This window comes from Cyprinus carpio, chromosome A18 (assembly GCF_018340385.1).
Source record: "Cyprinus carpio isolate SPL01 chromosome A18, ASM1834038v1, whole genome shotgun sequence".
NCBI classification, from domain to species: domain Eukaryota; kingdom Metazoa; phylum Chordata; class Actinopteri; order Cypriniformes; family Cyprinidae; genus Cyprinus; species Cyprinus carpio.
In genome coordinates this window covers 5706717-5727417 of record NC_056589.1, presented here as the reverse complement: position 1 = coordinate 5727417, position 20701 = coordinate 5706717, and the positions used below count along the sequence as shown (strand labels likewise).

Genomic DNA, 20701 nt, shown 5'->3' with positions numbered 1-20701 from the left:
GGGGTTGCTGGGACTCTGAATCTGGAGGATATACATCACATTTATGTTTAATTCAAACATTGATTTGAAAAGCTGAACGAAAACATTGTGAGATCAGACCTTGAGTTATGGCTCATACGTGTACGAGCAGCTCTTAGCAGCATTATTAATTCTGCTCTCTGGTAGAAAACACACGAGGCATGAGGACTCTTATTATTTAAAGATTTATTAAAGGCATAGAAGTATATACAAAACCAATTATCCAATTTCACACTTTCAGCATTTCAAAACAGGCATGCTTTACATTTTAGCTTCAGGTCTTTCAATCAAATTAACGATGGGTTTTAAAACAAAGACTCGAATGAGTTTATTTCACACACTGTGAAAAATCACGCTCATAATTTTGCTTTAGGTACAAAAGCCTCATTGGAGTCCTGTGAAATGATGAGGGACCTTCATATTTGATGGATCATTCCATTTAATGAGCAATCGTAGCTGCAATTAAAAGTATCACATTCAGCTTCATCTCATCTGTGGGACAAAACTTGACAAAACAGAACAAACGAAACACGAAACATCTGTCTAATTGACTTCATTTCAGCCAGTCAATTATTGTGTTCAATAAAACTATCCTCCTTGGAAATAAACATCCAAATTAAAAGGAAGGCATTCGTGCTGAGGGATAGATTATGGTATAGGAGAGCTTGAAGTTTAACAAGATAACAGATAAAAAAACCAAAGCGCAAAAAAACATTCGGAAAAACAATAAAAAAAAATTTAAAAAAAAGGCTCAGATGCATAAAATTGTGAAAACTAAAAGATCAACAAAACAGCATTCGGAAAACCATTATCCAGATATTTATTCTCATATGCCAGCAGTGTACCTGTAACTCCCCGACTGCAAAACTCCTCAATAAATGTGGTAATGTTCTGGCACAGGTGTGATTTGAGTCCTTGTGTGTCGCTGTCGCATCCTCTAAATGGCTTTCTCTCATTCTACCAACATTTTAGCGGTGCTGACCTGTGAAAGAATCACTTTGACGTCAGCCCCAGTTATAAAAGTAGATCTTCTGCCAAATGGGCAAGTACTCCATCAGCGGACCTGAGAGGACAGGAAAAATCCCGTCAGCACATATCTCACAGCTTTTAGTGCGACAGCATTGAACATCCGTTGTGTGAGATGGATACGGCACTTACGTGCAACCAAACCGACTCCGGGAACATAATCTGCCAAAAAGTGAAGGAGGAAGAGGATCTTCGTCCTGTGAGTATAAAAGAGACATTAGATCTGGGAACAAAAAGTACCATTAGGCAATAAAACTGCATTGTTAAATCTAAACAGATATTTTGTAAAACACAATCTGTATATTTTCTGGAGAAAATTCCAGGAGTTGGTAAGGTGTTCTGATAGGTTGCTATGCCTATATTGGATTTTATTTGACTAATTTTATTGTCTGGAAGGTGCGAATTTTAACTTTCTGTGTTGGAACAAATTTGGAGAAATGTAGCATGGCATCACTTGGTCACCAATGGATCCTTGGCAGTGAATGGGTGCCGTCAGAATGAGAGTCCAAACAGTTGATAAAAACATCACAATAATCCACACCAATACAAAATTTTTAAGATAAAAATAAACAAATATAAATAAACAAATATAATAAGGCATTTTAACTTTAAACAGTCGCTTCTGCCAAAAAATACCAGTCTGTAATCCATAATAGCGCTTCCTCCAATGAAAAGGTCCATCCCACGTTGTCCTCTCCCATCCAAATCCTGTTCTGGACTGTTTTCACTTGTAAACACTGCTTGATCCGTGTGCATTTCTCTCCTGATTCAGACTAAATAACTTTTTCACTGGAGAGAGCAAATATGACGACTCACATTTTGCCCAGAAACAATGGTTTAAAATTCTTACTGACATGCAGCTTTTCAGTTCACAAGTCATTAATTGATGGACTCGTGTGGATTATTGTGATGTTTTTATCAGCTGTTTGGACTCTCATTCTGATGGCACCCATTCACTGCAGAGCATCCATTGGCGAGCAAGTGATGCAATGCTTAATTTTTCCAAATCTCTTCTGAGGAAGAAACAAACTCATCTACATCTTAGATGGCCTGAGAGTGAGTACATCTTTAGCAAATATTCAGTTTGGGTGAACTATTTTAAACTTAAGAATTTGAACATAACGATACCAGAAGTGCATCACATGAGAAGACTACACTAATGCAACGGATGCAATGAAGGAGACACTGACTCAGAGTATCGGTCATAGAAGGGCGAGCGGAGCAGGTAGTAGAGGAGAAGGAAGGCTCGTCTCCTCATCTCAGCCCTCTCTCTGCGGTTCAGCGTTTTGAAGTCACTCAACAAACTGAAACTGTACAGAAAGCAGCATCAGACTGAACTTCTTTAAATCTTCAGAGGACTGAGGACTGAGAGAGAGAAAGAGAGACGCAAAGCACTCTGTACCTGGTTATCTCTAAGAGACCAGAGATGATCCAAGGTTTCCAGGAACGTTTTCCACAAATCCCGAGACTGGCCACTTACAAATGTTAAGGGTGATGGATAACAAAATGTTCAAATAACTTAATCACCAAAAAAAAAAAAAAAAAAAAAAAAAAAAAATAATAATAATAACAACAACAACTTGGAAAACCTGGATATATGAGGTAACCCAATGAAATCTTAAAACTTCAAAGGGATTTCATAATAAACACACATTTTGGCATAATTACAAAGCTACTAAATATTTTATTGGGTAAAAATTAAAAATCCATATCCTTAATCCTTAACCAGTAAATCACGATTGAAAATCCACATTCACTGGTTAAAAAGAGTGGGAACCTTGAAAAACATTAAACTCTTAAAACTTCTGCAATCCGGAAATTTATTTACATAAACTAGAAGAATCGACCTTCAAACATTGTTTTGGACAATAGGAGGCCTTGGAGACAAAATAGTTGAGAATCACTGCACTGGAACATTATTATTATTATTATTATTTAATAATCATTGTATTTCATTTTATTTTAAGAGTTTGTTTGACTATGTTGTGAAGAAAAAGATGTGTAGTCGGTCACATAAGGTGACAAAACCAAGCATCAGCAGTGGACCGAACATGCAAGTAAGTAAACTTATTAGGGATGTGACGATTCACTCAACTCACAAATATGATGCATGATACTGATTTCACAATGCGATTTTCTCATGATTTCTTGAACAAAATGAGTTTTAAGACAAATTATAAATGAAAAGGTGTCCTTTTATTATTTCTCAGACAAAATGCTGCACATTTCTTTGCGAAATTGAAATGTCAAATAACAAAACTATATTTTAAAACAAATAATAAATACAAATCAAAGTAATTTCTTTGAAATATCAAACTAAGGCTTTGCCTGTGCTCCTCTATATTTAAAACTTGAGGCAACCACTGCATTTTAATCACAATCTAAACAAAGATGCTGCACACATGCATCATGAGCAGTTTTTTATTGTTTAAATTAGACTGTATAATTTCAAATTTGAAGGAAAAACAGAATGCTCTGACTTTAGCTTTGTGAAATTATGTTACATATCTGAACGAAACCAAAACGGCAGATGTGCTGAATGAAAACGCAAAATTCACTCTCTGACAGCAGGTGGTGCTTATGAAACAGAAGCAATACGCCGTTTCCTTGGTTACTGTGAGCTTATAAATATTACTTTAATATGCTTTATACAGAGGCAAAATGAAAAGAAAATACCATCTAAACTATTAGTAAATCTCCTCAGAGATCATTCATATTAACCCCCACCAACAAATGTATCGCGATTCATTTAACATCTCAACCTACTTGAATCGTCACATATTCTTATCGATTTTCAACTCGTTGCATCGTTTTATCACTCCCACTTATCTGAGTTTTCAGATTGTTCCTACACCCTTGGGAATAAATGAACTATTTTGGCTATCCTAGGATAATATTACACTGATATTGTTGTGACAACTGTCATAAAAAAGAAAATGAGCAGAAAGGATACAATGAACAAGCGGTCTTGCGATGTACAGGGACTCTGCGATGGTTTCCTGCAGACCCAGAGGTGTGGGGCTTGAGTGAAGCTCCTCTTCTCGATTCCTATTTTTTGTGTTTTTCCGAGGGAGACCCCAAAGACGAGACTGTAACGATGGTGCTAGAAGAAAAAAAAAGGACACAATATAACTTTCCATCGACAGAACATTTTGATACACTGGGTTTGTATCGTCAAGTCTTACCGCTTCCCAGTGGTCTCACCACTCTTCCTGAACGCTGGCCCACGAAAGAAGTGTCCTCATCCTCTTCTTCTGCATTGTTCTCTGTGAAGGGAGATCATTGTATGAGCAGTGCACAGGAAATCATTTTTCCACATAAAGAACGCACAGCACATTGACTGCAGGGACAGAAAGTTCCTTTCGAGTCTCCCGGTGCTTCGCTCAAGGGCACATCGCAGAAACTCCACGGGCTCTGGCTCAACTGAACTACACAATGACAGCTTATCTGCACAGGCCATATACTGTCCTTATTGTCTCACACAGTGTTTATTTGTTGTCATCAGTGGGAGTGTTTTTGTACTTATTGCTGTACTTTAATTGTTTGTTGTGACTGTGCTAAATGTCCTGCATGGTGGTTTCCAGAAACACTTCGTTTTGTTTCATTTCCTGTCATGCAGTGGAAAAAAAGCAATAAATTAACTTTGACTTCTGAGTTTCAAACCTTTGTGTTAGTATAATTACATTTATGCATTTGGCAGACTATTCAAAGAGACTTACTTACATTGAAGGTATACATTTAATCACTTCTTGTGTTCTTTGGGAAACAAACCCATGACCTTGGCATTGCTAGCTTCTGACTCTACTGTCTGAGCTACAGGAACATGCAGAGATCACTAAAGGTGATGTGTGATTTTATCAAGTTACAAATAATGGAGGAATGATTTCCACAATCAATTATTTACTAAAAAAACAAAATGAACAATTCTTTAAAAAATAAAATAAAAAATAATTTTTTATATAAATAAAAAAATAACCCCAATATTATTTTATTTAAAATCCATTTTAGACATGATCAAAAACTACTTCATTGCGGCTGATTTGTTGATTGTACCCCCAAAAACTCTGGTAACAAGTGTTTTTTTTTCCCGTTTTTTTATGGCGATAATTACCGCAAAGATCACAAATTAATCATTTCTTTAGACAAAACTTTTAAAATGTAAAATTATTCTAAATGTTCTAAAATGACAACAGTTTTTTTTTTTTTTTTTTTTTTACCACCAAATTAAGTTAAACTTTCAGAAAGGTGTTTGTTTTCTAGTTAATTTTGCAAACCCTCTTCTCTATGACATCTCACCGACACCACACAGCTAATAAACACCTTACAAACCTCTTCTCTATGACATCTCACCGTGACTACAGAGCTGAGAATCCCTGTCCAGAGGAATTATAGGTGGTGATGTCTGGATGCCTGATTTGTACCAGAAAAGCAGAAGACAACGCAGGATCGCTCTAAAAACACAAGAGAGAATGGAAAAATGGGAGGTCAGATATTAGAATACAGCAATGATTATCAGCTTTACTATTAGTGCAACTGAACATGACAGCTGTGTCATCAGTGAAAGCTGCAGCAGAGGGGAAGAACTTATTTGAGTTTTTCACACAAAGCTATTGTGCGGCTTCAAAAATCTTAGAAAATGATGCCGGAGTCATATGGACTATTTTTATAGAACTTTAATGGAGCTTTTGTGCCCTTCTTTTATAGTGCATGCCTGTATTCACTTTAACTGTATAGAAAAGTGCACCCAGAACATTCTGCAAAACATCTCCTTTATGTCCTACAGAACAAAATCATACATGAAGATGTGTAACTGATGATAATGTTCTCTTTGTCAACTACCCTTTAAATATACTCAAACAGGGTCCTTACTTGGCAATCTGAATGAGAACAATAACTAGCCAGCGTCCAGCTTCTCCCCACAGCTTAGCAGCCCCCATCTCTGTGAAAACCTCCACATACTCCAGTACAGACAACCAGGTTAACAGTCTCTGTTGAGAGAGAGTCTACACACACACACACACACACACACACAGCCACACACACAGATAGAGAAGCATAAGATCAGGACAAAACACACATTCAATTTGTTCAATATTTGAAATGTTTGAATGCTTCAATCCAAATGAAAGAGGTTCGCTGTATTGTAATCTCAGTCTCAGAGTGAATTTCAGAAATTCAGAACCTAATTTAATGATGAGAAGATGATGCTCAAATGTGCTTGTGTGACATGCGAGAACCGATGAAGTCTGTTGTAGTGCATTACACACACATTCCAGCTTCTGTGTTTAACGTATTTGATGCACATCAAAAGAATCACTCAAAAGTCATTTATTTACGGTTTACTTTTATCTGCCGTCAGACTGTCTGAGACTTCGTGGTCATAACACATTGCTATGGGTTGCATCTTGCTTTGGACTTGACTGCCAGACTGGCATTCTGACACTTCATGCTTTCTAACCTTATCTCCACCTTTTTCCCCCTTTATGTTGCAATTATTCTGCTTATTGTACATATAAAATATAAGAAATGTATTATTTCATAATTGTGACCACACAGTCTGTAGTTAATGTGTGCACCAAGCAATTGGAAAATACAAGTATGGGATTGGTATCAGCAGATACTCAATATTCAATGACTCGGATTGGATCAGGGGCACGAAAAAACCTGATCGGGACATCCCTAATATAGACAGTGACTGGGCCCTTTACATATCAATCAGATGGTCTATTTTAGTCTAAATGGCAATTCTTGGCTAGAATAAGCTTCAATGAGGACTAGACTTTATGCCGTTTAGTCTGACTGGAGACTAGTTGAACTATCACTCAATATAAAGTCAAACAGCTTCTGAGGAGGTCCATTAAGGTCATGGCTCAAATGCCCAAAGCTGTAAATGCAAACTCATTCTTCCTGTCCCCATGGCTAAGCCGCTCTGAAAGTAAAGTTAAATATGTTTTTCAAGCACAAACATAAAGGAAAAAAACAATGAAGGAGCTCTGTAAACTGTGCTTGCTCCCAAAAATTGAGTGTGTTTGTCCGCAGGGGTCTGACGTATTTTTCACATGCAGCCCATTTCAAAGCCGTTTTGAGCAATAACAGGCTGCCATCAGCGGGGCAAAAAGGTGGATAACAACAAGTCTATTGCAGAACAGTGACAGCGTTGGGGCAAAATACATTTTTTGACAATGTGCAGTTAAAGAAAGCAGCAGGCTGTGACTTTGAACATTTAAAGCTCGCCACAACTTTGAATCATCTCTCTTGAAGCAGAAACAGACTGTGCTGTCTCTAAAGTTTCACAATGGAAAATTCTCATTCGTAGATAATTTTATGGTGGTTGCCATGCCAACTGCACATCAGTCCTTATGCAAGTGTGATGATAAAGTAGGGAATTAAAAGAGAAAGAATGGGTAATTTTATGGAAAAATCAAAGTTTCCTGGATCTTTTAATAGATAAAAGAGCTTGATGTACCATGAAAACATAATGTAACTGTCAGAATTCAAAACTTGGCAGAACTGTCAGAACTCTCTACTTTAAAAAGAGCATTTCAAACTATGCTAAAATGAAGTTTTCTGATGTCAAAGAGTGGTTGAAGTTTACTTTTAACTAAGTCCCTGATCATTTCAGTCTAAATGTTTGCATGATGCAGTACAAGGTGTATTTTTTTTTTTTTTTTTTTGTGTGTGTGAGTGAAGATAGTGCTTCCTAAAGGCACAAGAGCATAAAAAATGCCTGTAAGGAAGTGGAAAATGAAACAAATAGTATAAGATGAAAAAAATTAATTTACCATAGGCAATGCCCGAGAGAGATTCTTCCTCAGGATACCATCATTCAGCAGCACTAGAAGGTTAGATGCTGAGTAGACTGCAAATCAAAGTGAGAAACACATAATTCACAGCAGAATTCAGAGAGAGACATGCTCTCAGATCAACATCAATACAAAAGAAGATGATATAAAGCAGTGAATCCTACCCAACTCTGAGATTTCATGAGAGTCTGAGAAGCGACCTGTAATGAGAGAAGTCATAACTTTATATACTATCAAAATAACGAAAGCTTCAAAGTTCCTTTTAGTGCAAAATAGTAAAATTTAACCCAGAACCTATGCATCTAGAGCTATAAACTAAGGGGTGGTTACTTTGAAGAGCTTAAATATAATTTCTTTATATAAAAAAATATATTTTCTTTAATAGATTTGCTTTTTTAGACAGTGCACAGATAAAAATAAATAAAAAAAATAAATAATAAAAAAATAAACTGCACTCAAAAATAGTGATAAATTCAATTAAAGTATTCAATAAATACTTTTTAGAGTGCAGACCTTTCTTGCATTTTTATTTTATTTTATTTATTTTTGGGGGGCTATATATGTATTGGTCTTGACAGCGAAGTAGTTGAATGAGCGTGATTATTGCAATGACTAGTCAGTGTAAAGTGTAAAGGTTCAATAATTCAAGTTATTTCGAAGTTTTTGTTTTTTTTTTTTTTTCCTAAAATGTGAACATAGTAATTAATAATAAAAAATGAGTATGTCCAATCTAATAAAGAACTCACTGCACAATAAACGGGTTGGCATGACAAGTCAAACAGTGACAGCCATGTGGCATGCTAAAACAAACTCTAAAACTATTGAAACAACATTTTCTGCGTTTTTAGAATGCCTTGCTAATTAGGCTACATGAAATATTTGTACTTGTACAAATGTATGTAAACTGCAAAAACAATGCATGCAAAAATCCACCTCCCGCATACATTTGATATTGATGTGAAATAAAACAAGTAACCAGAGACAGAATATAACAACATCATACAGAAATGTGAATACTGAATAAACAGACATCTAACTTCAGTGTTGCACGACACTGTTGTATAAGACATGAGTGATTATGTTTACTTTCACTTTGACGTGCGGGGTCTCTCACCTGCGATCAGGTAACTCAGCGCGCGAACTGCGCTCTCCAGATGAGACGCGGCCGCTGGGTTCAACCTCACATACTCCTGATAACGCTCATAAATACGACTTAACTTATCCATGTAGAGCACCGACATCACAGCCAAATGAATAAATTCCCAATCACACACAACACATCACAGAAAACACACGGAGAAAGCCACTTCCGCGTATGCACTGCAGGCGGCTTCCTGCGACGACACATCCTGTAAGGCGAGCACGCGCGCGCGCACACAATTTAAAGTCGCAGTAACCTGCTTACAATCTATTTTCGTTTGTAATACAGTACATCCATTCAATGCGTTTTATTGAAGATGAACAGACGTTAGTGTGCTTAAGTATGTTTATATACAGGGAGAACGGTGTCTGTTGGCATTCTCAACAGCAGATAATCAGATGGCAGGAACACTCCAAAACATGTGATTTGAAATCAATCCCAACACCTGAACCCTGTACGGAATCACTCTGGAGCAGCAGGAAAAATAGCCATTAAAATTCCTAGACATTTTTGCACCCTTGATGGGAATGCGGGAAGGATGTGTGCACCTGGTATTCCCTACGTTATGTCCCCACAAGGATAGTAATGCCAGTTTGGAAATGTAAAATGATATTTACTGACACAATATACTACAGCAAAAGATAGAAATTACTGACTTAAAACCATTTTTTTGCTGGTGAAAAGTGTGTGTGTGTGTGTGTATATATATATATATATATATATAATTTGCTGGTATTTTGTTTTTTACCACATTATTTTTGTAGAATTTATTTATTTTTGTACTTTTTTAGGAACAATTGCTGTGTTCAGAATATGCATGAAATACCCTTATTATCTGCTACAGAAATAAGCTAACAACAGAGCATACCTCACTGAGTACTATCATGAATATAGTACTGAGTACTGTCATTTTGAATTTAAATGTTTAGCATTTCATAATACATACTGTATCACATGCTATTTTTAAGAGTACAGCCGTTTGTTTTACAGTGTTTGCTGTGCAGGGTTCACTAAGAAGTATGCTTGTCTGAACATGTTCTCTCTTTGAACTGGTAATCTTCTAAAACATCTTCAATGGGTCAACAGCACAGACAGGGATTAGAAAACCTCTAGATGCATGACCCAAAATTTTAATATAGCCCACGACCATCATCAGCGCTTTCAAATGAACTGGAATTAATTGAGCATACGCGTTTATAGAAGCAATCCACTTTCATTGCTTTAAAAGGTTAATGATCCATTTCTCACTTTATGTTAATAACTGAACACTAGAGGCTGCAAAAACTAAGTTCAAGCATCACCAGAGTGTGGCCTTATTTACATAACAACAAAAACATAAAACTGCCATTCATCTACATATAGACATAGTAGACCACTAGATCAGCTGATGGATGAAAGAGGATAACATCAGGAAAGTGAATTAGGCATCTGATATTGTGAGAGAGAACGAAGCCTCATCTTATTTATAGGCATGAATTAGTTTTGAATAGATCAAATCTGCACTACCCCCTGACTTGGCATAAATCATTATATATATTGAATTGAATTCTGGTAACATATTTTCAAGGGAATGTTGTTGTTCTCTTCCACAGTTATATCCCTCATGATATATTAATGTGCAAATTGTTAAAGAAATAGACACAAAATTGTATTACTTTTATTTATCCATCTTGTCATTTTAAACTGTTGTTTTGTGAGTTTTCTTTGAAATCAAAAATCAGAGGTATTTTCTATACAGTGACTTAATGTTTATAGAATAGACTACTGTAAAATGTTAGAGGGAGTTGATTCACTTTGCACTTGTACATTGATGATGTTGTTTACCTAGGCAGGCTCACTTTCTTCTTTCTCTTTTAAACCTCTATAAGATAGAGTTCAGAGTGTGTTTTTAAAATAATTCCTCTCTGAATTACATTTTAATATCTTAAGTCTTCTTGGTGGAATTTGAATTTGATTGGCACACGGTTCTCCACTGTCTTGCGATGATTAATTCAGTCTTAATCAAAACTACAGATTTAATTTAATATTTGATCCCTCTGTTATATCCCTCATGCATACTGAGAGAATGAAGATGACATTCTAAGTGTTTGAGTGGGATGTTTTTTTTTTCATTAATTTACAATGTCATTGTAAAAATCTAACCACAACAACAGTTTACATGTTTTCACTTAGATGACTTACGTCAACTGAAAAGGTTAGATTTTGATTCAAATTCAAAAAATTATTTATTTTTGAATAATCTGCACCATGAATCAATGAATAGATAATAAGGCCATGTGTAAAGAAAGAAAAATAGTTGAATTTGATTTCATGTTTACTTTAAAAAAGGACATATCATGAGGAATACAATTTGAAATCCTTGATCTTTTCAGAAAAACATATGTAAACTATATATAAATACCCCTAGTATTAAAGATTTTTAAAATCAGTATCAGTCAGTATTGTGCATTTATTTGTGCATGTTCATTTCTTCTTCTTCTCTTTTTTTTACATTTCTATTTGCTTACTTTACTTAAACAGTAATAAATGCATTAATTAGCAGATATAAAAATTTAGTGTCAGATTTTCATACTGTATGTTATAATTTTGTGGTGCTTAAATTCATGATTGTTACATGATTTATATGATTGTCTAAATTCAGCATTCTAAACTAAACCTACTTTAACTTAAACTACTTGATCAGAATTTAAAACTTATTTTAAAGTCCAAAAAGAACATTTATTAGTAGTTAGAAATTAAAATATATGATACCACCTCTTGGAATGTCTCTGAATGACCTGACTGCAGATTTTCAAATTAAAAGACTGGATTTGAATCTAAAAGCTGTCTGATTCTCTGTTGAAATAAATAGCTACAGTCTATCTTTAGATCAGATAAAAGGGCCAGGTTCATCATTACCTCTAAGAGGGAAAGGATACACTTTAACAGATGCTTCCCTTGAAGATTAAAGGGGTCAAAAATCTAATTTTTCTTATCTAAAATAGTGAGTGCCACGAAGCCAGGGCTTTCCCCCTGGAGCTCCTGTTAGCCTGTGGTCTGCAGATTTGAAGGTGAGTGATGGTGTTCATGATTTAGCACAGCAGTTTGATGACATCTCTGTCCCACCGGCGCTCCGCTGAGGGTCATTCGTCAGACATGAGTGATGCTTATGAAGGGAACGAGTGTAGATTAGACATCCCTTTCTCCACTCAGTGCTTTCCTGGATCTCTTCTGCTTTTGGTGTGGGTGAGCGCTCCTTACAATATCTTCAGAAAATGTCAGTATGGTTCTTTACTTTAATCTCAGTCTTCTTTGCCAACTTTATGGTTTTGCATTGATCTTTGAGAACTGTCAACCGATGAATTTAAAGCAGAAGGAAAAAAATGGAAAATAAATCACCCAACAAATACATATCTTTTTAACAAACAAAAAAAACAAACCTATCAGATTACCTCAACTCAATAAAACAAACATGCTGATAATTTCATTGTTTAAAAAAAAGCATGTTTTTAGTGCTACTGTCACGATTTTATCAGTAAAATATTTTAGCAATTTAAAAGTTACATGCCATTTCTCAATAGAGACGTAATACAGTGCTGTTCTTGAAACAGATGAACTTACAGTTTCGCTATTAGAAGAGACTGTGCTGCCGAACACTGTTGAGATAATTATAAATATGAGGTAATTCACACATGCTTAATCTCTCTCTCTTTAATAACTAATAAAGTATTCTGATTGAATTAATTGGTCAGATTTAAGCATTTAACAAAAGACAACACAGATACATTTAATAAGGTAATTATAAAAATCATTCTTATAAAGGTAAACAAAAAATACTCCAAATAAAGCTCCTTAACATAAAAGTTATGTCCCTGAGACAGTGCCCAGAAGAAGAAGATTGGGAAAAGTGTATTCAGAGCTGTAGTTCTGTATTTACACTGTCTTTTCTATGAGACGTCCTCAGTAACTGACTGTCAAAGTTGCACACTTACAGCTTGTGCTGGTTTTTCATTTTGAGCTGTGACAGAGTCAAGGTGCATGTAACCTAGATAAACTAGACAGACGTTCATATGAATCATTTTGGATGTATAAATACATCCAGTGGATTATAAAAAAACTGAATTGAAACATCACTCTCTGAGGAACTGTTATAAAGCTCTCATAAAACGTGGCTATGGTGGTGTGTAAATTTCCAGAGGCATCCATGGAGTCATGACAGCCATATTGTTTATATGTGATCTACAGCTGGCAGCCGAGGACGCGTGACTTCAAAGAGGATGCCGCCCACCCCACCATGGGAGCCCACTGATTGACAGGAGACTTAATTTGTATACGCCTCTTTTGTGAATAATTCATCAAATAAGTCTAAGTAAGTGGAGTGATTAAATATTAACCACAAAACAGACTGGTCTATTTTAAATGCACCTCTAGACAGCAGAATCAAAGTTTAGGGGCAAAACAACACAGCATCATTTAAGGCAGAAAATTTCAGCAGTTTCATTTCATTCTGTCCGATATGTATATTTTTCACCTCATCTCAATCACTGCCTTATAAATTAATTTACATATCATTTATTTACATAAGTATGATAGTATCACAAATCCACTATATGATCCAAGCAGAGAGAACAGCATCCAGCCAAAGACGCCCAACCACTAAGGCTTAAATACTGAAGTTAATAAGGTGTGCACAGCTGAACAGAATGACACAAATTAACAACCATGACAACAAATTAACTAAGGGAAGAGTCCACTTGATGTGTGCGACATTGTGCATGGATTTACATTTACTTATTTATTTTAATAAAAAACACATTTGCAGTTGTAACCCATTAAAATGTAATGGTTATAAACAGGGATATGCTAATTGTAAACAATTTGTTAAAAAATGACTAATTACTATAAAACTATTATTATATTATTAAAATTATTATTTGAAAAATTATACAATTTTGTTAAAATTTCTACTTTTAATTAATGAATGTATTGAAAAAACCTGTCATATATAAGAGCAGTGTAAGGCAGTAAGTACCGTTTCCTGCATTTCAAAATCAATTTCAAAGCATCTGTGCTTTGGTTAGTTCAATACTGGTCAGCTGACCACCAATCCGAGGGTCTTTGTTAGCTGTTTATTATGCTCTCTCTCGTCTGTGTTGGTCTTCTCCTGCATCTCTTTCGCAACAGAAATAGAGATGGAAAAGCACGTCGGATCGTGGGGACAACCACAGCTGCGGGCTTCTTCTTCTTCTCACTTTTCCGTCTGCCATGTCTGTGTATGTGGGTCTCAGAAAGCAATCTCATGGTAATGAAATCACGCGTGCACACATCCACCTGGCCAATCTTGGTGTAATGAAGGCTGCTCGCACACACCTGGGCCAAGCAGGATGGAGATGGGCCAGGACACCATGATGTTGGCAGGCCGTAGAGGAGCTGATGCAAGGCGCAGCTTTTCCCGCAGGTGTCTGCTTAATTTAAACGAAGACAGAGACGCCTGTTCTGGCCAATGAGCTGATTGGCTGACACGAGGAATTCTAGCAGACTGCAGTGTTTAATAAAGGTACAGACATAAAATTGAACCATGAGCCATCAGCTGTGCTGGAAATCGTTTAATTTTTTTAAACGAGGGACTTTTAATATTTTTACATTTATTTTTCTATACTTATTAATAAAATTTTAATATAGTTATTGTTTAAATACAATTCAAATCTATGATTGTATATATTTCTGTTACACTCATGGCCAAAAATATTAATTTCATTGGATAGTAAGAATTTAAAATCGGGGTAAATATCATTATGAAATAAATGCTTTTCTTAAATACACATCGGACACAATTATTGGCACCCCTATAAATTCTGTGAATTATATTCCCATTCATATTCACAATTTTGAACACTCCAGGGTGATTATGAACATGAACAATATATTTCTGATCATCAAAAGATAACTGAGCTTCTCAAATTAGTGAAGTGGCTTTAAGAAAAGAGCTAGAGCAGTGAAAATTCCCATTTCCACCATCAGGGCAATGATTAAGAATTTCCAACCAACAGAAAATGTTACAAAACTGCCTGGAAGAGTGTCTACATCGTCCTAATGCACGTTGAGGAGGAGAGTTTGAGTGGCTAAAAGACTCTCCAAGGACCACAGCTGGAGAATTGCAGAAAATAGTTGAGTCTCGGGGTCAGAAAACCTTAAAAAAAGAAAATAAATAAATAGTCAAACAGGACCTACATCACCACATGTTGTTTGGGAGGGTTTCAAGAAAAATTATCCTCGCTCATCCAAAAACAAACTCCAGCATATTCATTTATCAGACACGACTGGAACTTCAAATGGGACTGGCTTCTATGGTCAGAGGAAACTAAAAAATTAACTTTTTATCAGCAAACACTCAAGATGGGTTTGGTGAACACAGAGAAAAAAAGTACCCCATGTGTACAATGAAATATACTGCTGTATTTTTGATGTTGTGGGCCTATACTTCTGCTGGAGGTCCTGGACATCTTGTTTGGACACACGGCATCACTGATTCTATCAAATACCAACAGATAAAAAAATCAATAAGTGACTGACTCTGTTAGAAATCTTATAATGAGCATGTTTGGATCTTCCAACCGTACAATAATCCAAACACAAACCTCAAAAACAACACAAAAATGGGTCACTGAGCTCTCTAACCTCATCAGGCATTATAGGAGAAAATTTAGACCTGTTAAACTGGAAAATGGAGGTTTCAAAAAGCATTTAATAAAAGGGTGCCGTTAATTGTGGCCAATGTGTATTAGAGAAAAACGTTTATTTCATAATGATTTTTCCCTCAATTTTAAATTCTTATTATCCTATGAAAGATTAGATTTTTGTGATTTTTTTTTTAATAAAAGATCAAAAGGATTGGCAATGTAGATTAATTTGCACAGCCTTCTTTGATCATATTTACCAAGGGTGCCGATATTTTTGGCCATGACTGTATATGCATATATAATTTCATATATACATTATTCAATATGAAGTTCACATTTATAATTAGTAAACAGCAACTTTAGCAGATGCTTTTTCAATAACAATTTACATGTTTCAGTGACAGTCCTGCTGAAGCAACCCAATACATTCAGTCAGAAGAGAACGGCCAGACTGGTTTGAGCTGATAGAAAGACCACAGTAACTCAAATAACCATACGTTAATAATTGAGGTATGCAGAAGAGCTTCTCTGAATGCACGACATGTCAAACCTGGAAGCACATGGGCTACAGCAGCAGAAGAACAGGAAACTGAGGCTAAATTTGCACATTTCACCTAAATTGGACAACAGCAGTTTTTTGTAGTTATTTTCTTCAATAGGGAAGTCTTGATTTCTACTGCAATATTCGCAAAACTGGGTGTAAACAACATGAAAGCATGGATCTATCATGCCTTGTATAAGCGATTCAGGCTTCTGCTGGTGTAATTGTGTGGGGATATGGTATTTATTAAACATTCAAATTTTGAAAAAAAATTATGGAATTTTCCACAGTCCATCAGCATAACAGCAGAACTCTGAACCATATCCAGCTGCAGACTTGATCTGAAGCAAGACTCATTTATAAAACGTGCATACACACAGATTTGTTCTTAGAATGTGCATATGCTAAAATCCACACCAACATTCATATTTATAAAAACGGTCTTTGATGTGGAAAAGTGCTTAGCGCCACGTCAGGTTCTTACGGACGCATAGATATGTGTACGTAGATGCCACATTCGACCGCTCCAAACATGTTGACGCATCCACCTTCTTGGATCAGTCAACGTGTCATCACTCAGTAACAAGCAATGAGTTTTCCCAGATGCCACAATATTGCGCAGCCGTAATTTAAATTCCCAAAGAAATGGGATTATCTTTCACAGGTGGAAATGTGTTGGCATGTGTTTTTAATATGTATTAACTCAATATTATTGGTTTTAAACTAAGGTAATTTTTTAATGTTGCTTTAGCCAATGGCTTCTTCTTGTATTGTGTTATTTTAGCAAATCATCTGAAGACTATTGCAGATATAGATATTCATACATGCGTAACTACAGTTGCAGACACACAATCAACTTGGTCTCAAATGTTCACAGACCGGCTTTAATTGTTCAAATATGGCAGGCGGCTTAGGTATAGAGGCCCATAGAAACAGATGCTAATAAGGTATCTACGTAAACATTTCTATTGATTTACAAACTTTTCTTTGTGGCAGAGAGTTGTAAATGTAAGCAATTCTTTTGTAGCTTGCCATTCTCAACTAAAGGATTTGGACGTTGACTGGTGCTCTTTAATGCGTTAATGACAGGCGGCATTTACAATGCAGAGATTTGAAACCATTCAGCTGCACATAATTTCAAGATCACGTGCTAATTATACATTTCACTTCTGAAAGAGAGGCATTATACACGTGTTTTATGTGTATGTCCGTTCTCTGAATCACTTGTACGCACAATTGAAAAATGATCGTAAGATCAAATGTAGGACGATTGAAAATGAGGCCCCAGACTCTTTCGTATTAACAAGTTTTCATTGTGTGCCATGTAATAAGTTTAGTTTTTATTGAAAATGTTGAAGGAGTTGTTAAATCAAAACAAAGAATAGTCAAAGTGTTTTGGTAGCAGTGCACAAATTTCAAGTTTCTTACAAGTTTCATTACAGTTCTGATAAAACTCAGACTCCTCAAGACATCTGATTTAAACAAACACGAGGGACAGTCTGTGATGCGAAGGCCAAACTTGCATCCTGACGTCTGAGACTGCAATGTTTGGATGATTAACAACGGGCCTCAGAAGGAAAAAGGCCCATCTCAGCAATTTGATGAATTTAAGTGTCCAGCAGGGCAGAATAGTCTGTAAAAGCCTTTATGTGTGAGTGAGTGTGTGAGTGTGTGATTTCTGAAGTATGTGATAAAATAAGCGGAGGAAGAATAAGAACGGTGGCCCATATAAATCATTTTGACGGGTGGCTCTCAACACCCTGATAACATTATTACTTTTGGGATAATTACCCTGGGTAGATAACAGCTAGTATGGCCTCTGCATTATAGAAACTACTTCAGTGCATGGATACGTCAGAGTGATGAAACAACCTTTTCTTACATTTATGCATTTAGCAGACACTTTTATCCAAAGCGATTTACAGTGCATTGAGGCTATAGACAAATCCGGCGAAACACGGAAGTAAAACAGCGCCGCCATTACTGCGTGCCTTGCTGCTAAGGAAGTAGCAGAAGTAGCGTTAGTCCTGTAGGCGGCTGTAGCAGATTATAGCTGTACGAAAAGTTATTTTATTTAGTTTTTTTAGTACGTATGCTGTCCAGTGATGCCGAGGAAGAGTGTGTTGTGTGGTTGGCTGTTTTAACAACACACAGCACAAAACTACAGGCATGGAATAAAACCCGTTTGTGAAATCCACGAACCTTTTGTTGCACATTGACTGCCCATGTTCACGGCCATACGGATTACACAGAGTTCTTTACTATTAGCTAGAGATGATCAGTTCAGGTGCCGCTAGGGATCTGTCGCGTCACGTTTACAAGCACCAAAACGGTATTCATTGTTTGAATTTCATAATAAAATTGACAGAATCTGAGAGCTGAGATTGTCGGTCTCCGTGTCCTCTTTGCTTCGCGATTTTTCTGTGCGTGAGAAAATGGATGTTTGGTGTGAGAGTGTGTGAAAAGCGTCAACTGCGTGTGTCTCACAATATATTGCATTTGTATTGGTTTGAAGAGTAAAAAAAAAAATCTGTGGGTCTTACCGCAATTACTATCGGCAAGTCGGTCGGACAAAAAGGGGAAAAAAATAATTAATTGGGTCAGTCCTAAATTGACAGGGTCGGTCAGTTATGGCAAACAAGAATATTTTTAAGGATGGCCTAATAGTTATTTGAAACTTGTGAAGCTTGTGAACATATTAACAACACAGCTAGTAATGACAGCGTTCAGTTTTATTGTTGTCATCAATTAATACACTTCTTAATTACAATACATTACATATTTATACATTATTACATTATGTTGTCAATAAATTACCTTTATCAGTAAGTTTTGGCCACTGCCTGACATCATCTACCCAATTTTCCCTTTCACCAGACATTTCTTTAATGAGCAGGATCCGCTTTCATTGAAATGTCATTAGAGGGCACCGGCAAGCGTCACACACGTCACACTTTGCAGGCACGCAGTAATGGCGGCAGGCAATAAATCTGCGCAAACATTTGACATCACCCAAAAATGAAAATCACTACCACTTATCCACATAAAATCATAAATGTTCCCTGAGAATTGAACCCGTGACACTTTTGCGCTGCTAATGCAATGCTCTACCACTGAGCCACAGGAACTCTGAAAATTATAACATCCTGTTGATGCTGCTGTTATGCCATTATTGAAACCACAGCACTTTCATTTTCCAAGTATCTCCATTTGTTTTATTTCACAATTAATTTATGGTAAATCACCAAAATTTACCTTTGTTGAAGAGTTGGACCACCATTAAAGGAATATGTATACTATATGACAGTGGTTCTCAACTCCAGTCCTCAGGACCCACTGCTCTGCACATTTTGTTTGTCTCCCTTATTTATCGCACCTGATTCAGATCATCAGCTCATTAGGAGAGAGATCCATGAACTGAACTGAGTGTGTCAGATTCAGAAACATTCAAAATGTGCAGAGCAGCGGGTCCCGAGGCCTGGAGTTGAGAACCACTGCTATATGAGATGTTATTTGTCTAAATCAAATGTTTGAGTTGGGACTATACATACATTATTCCTTTGGACAGAGTTTGCTTCATGCAAACACTTACTAGATTTACACGGTCATAACATGAGTTGAAAGATTGGATATAACTTTGCACAAACTGTTACACTATTACTGTTTTCAAATATTATATGAAATATAGATTTTCCAAAACAAGTTATTCTCTAAAACTATGAGAAAATTAAAGCCATAAATCTAAACTAGTTGTGTTTCAAATTTGAGGTTGTTATCTTAAAAAAAAAAAAAATTCCTTATTCCTTTCCGGGCCTTGAACGTGGTAGTTCCCTTGCTATCTACAGATGGTCAGAAAGCTCTCGGATTTCTTAAGAAATATCTTAATTTGTGTTCCAAAGATGAACAAATGTCTTACAGGGTTGGAACGACACAAGGGTAAGTAATTAATGACAGAATTTTCACTTCTGGGTGAACTATCCCTTTAATAACTGTATCTGCATTTAATAATAAAGAAGCGCCCCATTCATATAGAAAATATAGAAAATTCAAATTCTAAACAGACATCTTCAGATCAACTGCACTAATATAATTATAAGTCTGTCCTCTTTAATTTTCACCCCAGTGTCCAACCCAAGAACTCGTCACAGGTGTAAGATTGAACTAAAGGGATTACAGTTCATTTAAAAGTGCTGTAAGTTAAAGAGCCGGGCAAATCACTCCATTTACTGTCTGCATGTTCCATAGTGCGACAGAGATTAAGGTATTAAGGCCGACAATTTACTCTGGCCTTTACTCAGTAAAGTGAGAAAGACAGTAATCAAGGGTATACGTGAGAGAACGGCTGATTAAGGAGTTTGCGTTATTCATGAATTGTGGGAAAATGTAAAAAGAGGAATTGACAGCACATGCTTTCCTGGCCTAGGCTGTGTGAGAAGTATATTAATTCATCCTTCATATTAAAATTCCACAGTTACACAGAGCCTTGAGACATGCAACTGATGGATTTTTTTTT

General features: G+C 36.2%; 1 protein-coding gene across 1 annotated transcript; it reads right to left on the bottom strand.

The window, feature by feature from the left end:
- Positions 1–187: 187 nt before the first annotated feature.
- LOC109087832 (peroxisomal membrane protein PEX16) lies at positions 188–9204 on the bottom strand. The gene is made up of 12 exons (XM_042774877.1): positions 8962–9204; positions 8012–8047; positions 7827–7903; positions 5914–6047; positions 5395–5495; positions 4230–4310; positions 3998–4147; positions 2447–2519; positions 2235–2354; positions 1177–1241; positions 864–1081; positions 188–474 (listed from the first exon to the last, which is right to left on the bottom strand). Exons 1-11 carry the CDS (start codon positions 9086–9088, stop codon positions 1023–1025), a joined length of 1023 nt encoding a protein of 340 aa, XP_042630811.1. The 5' UTR covers positions 9089–9204; the 3' UTR covers positions 188–474; positions 864–1022.
- Between the last annotated feature and the right edge of the window lie 11497 nt (positions 9205–20701).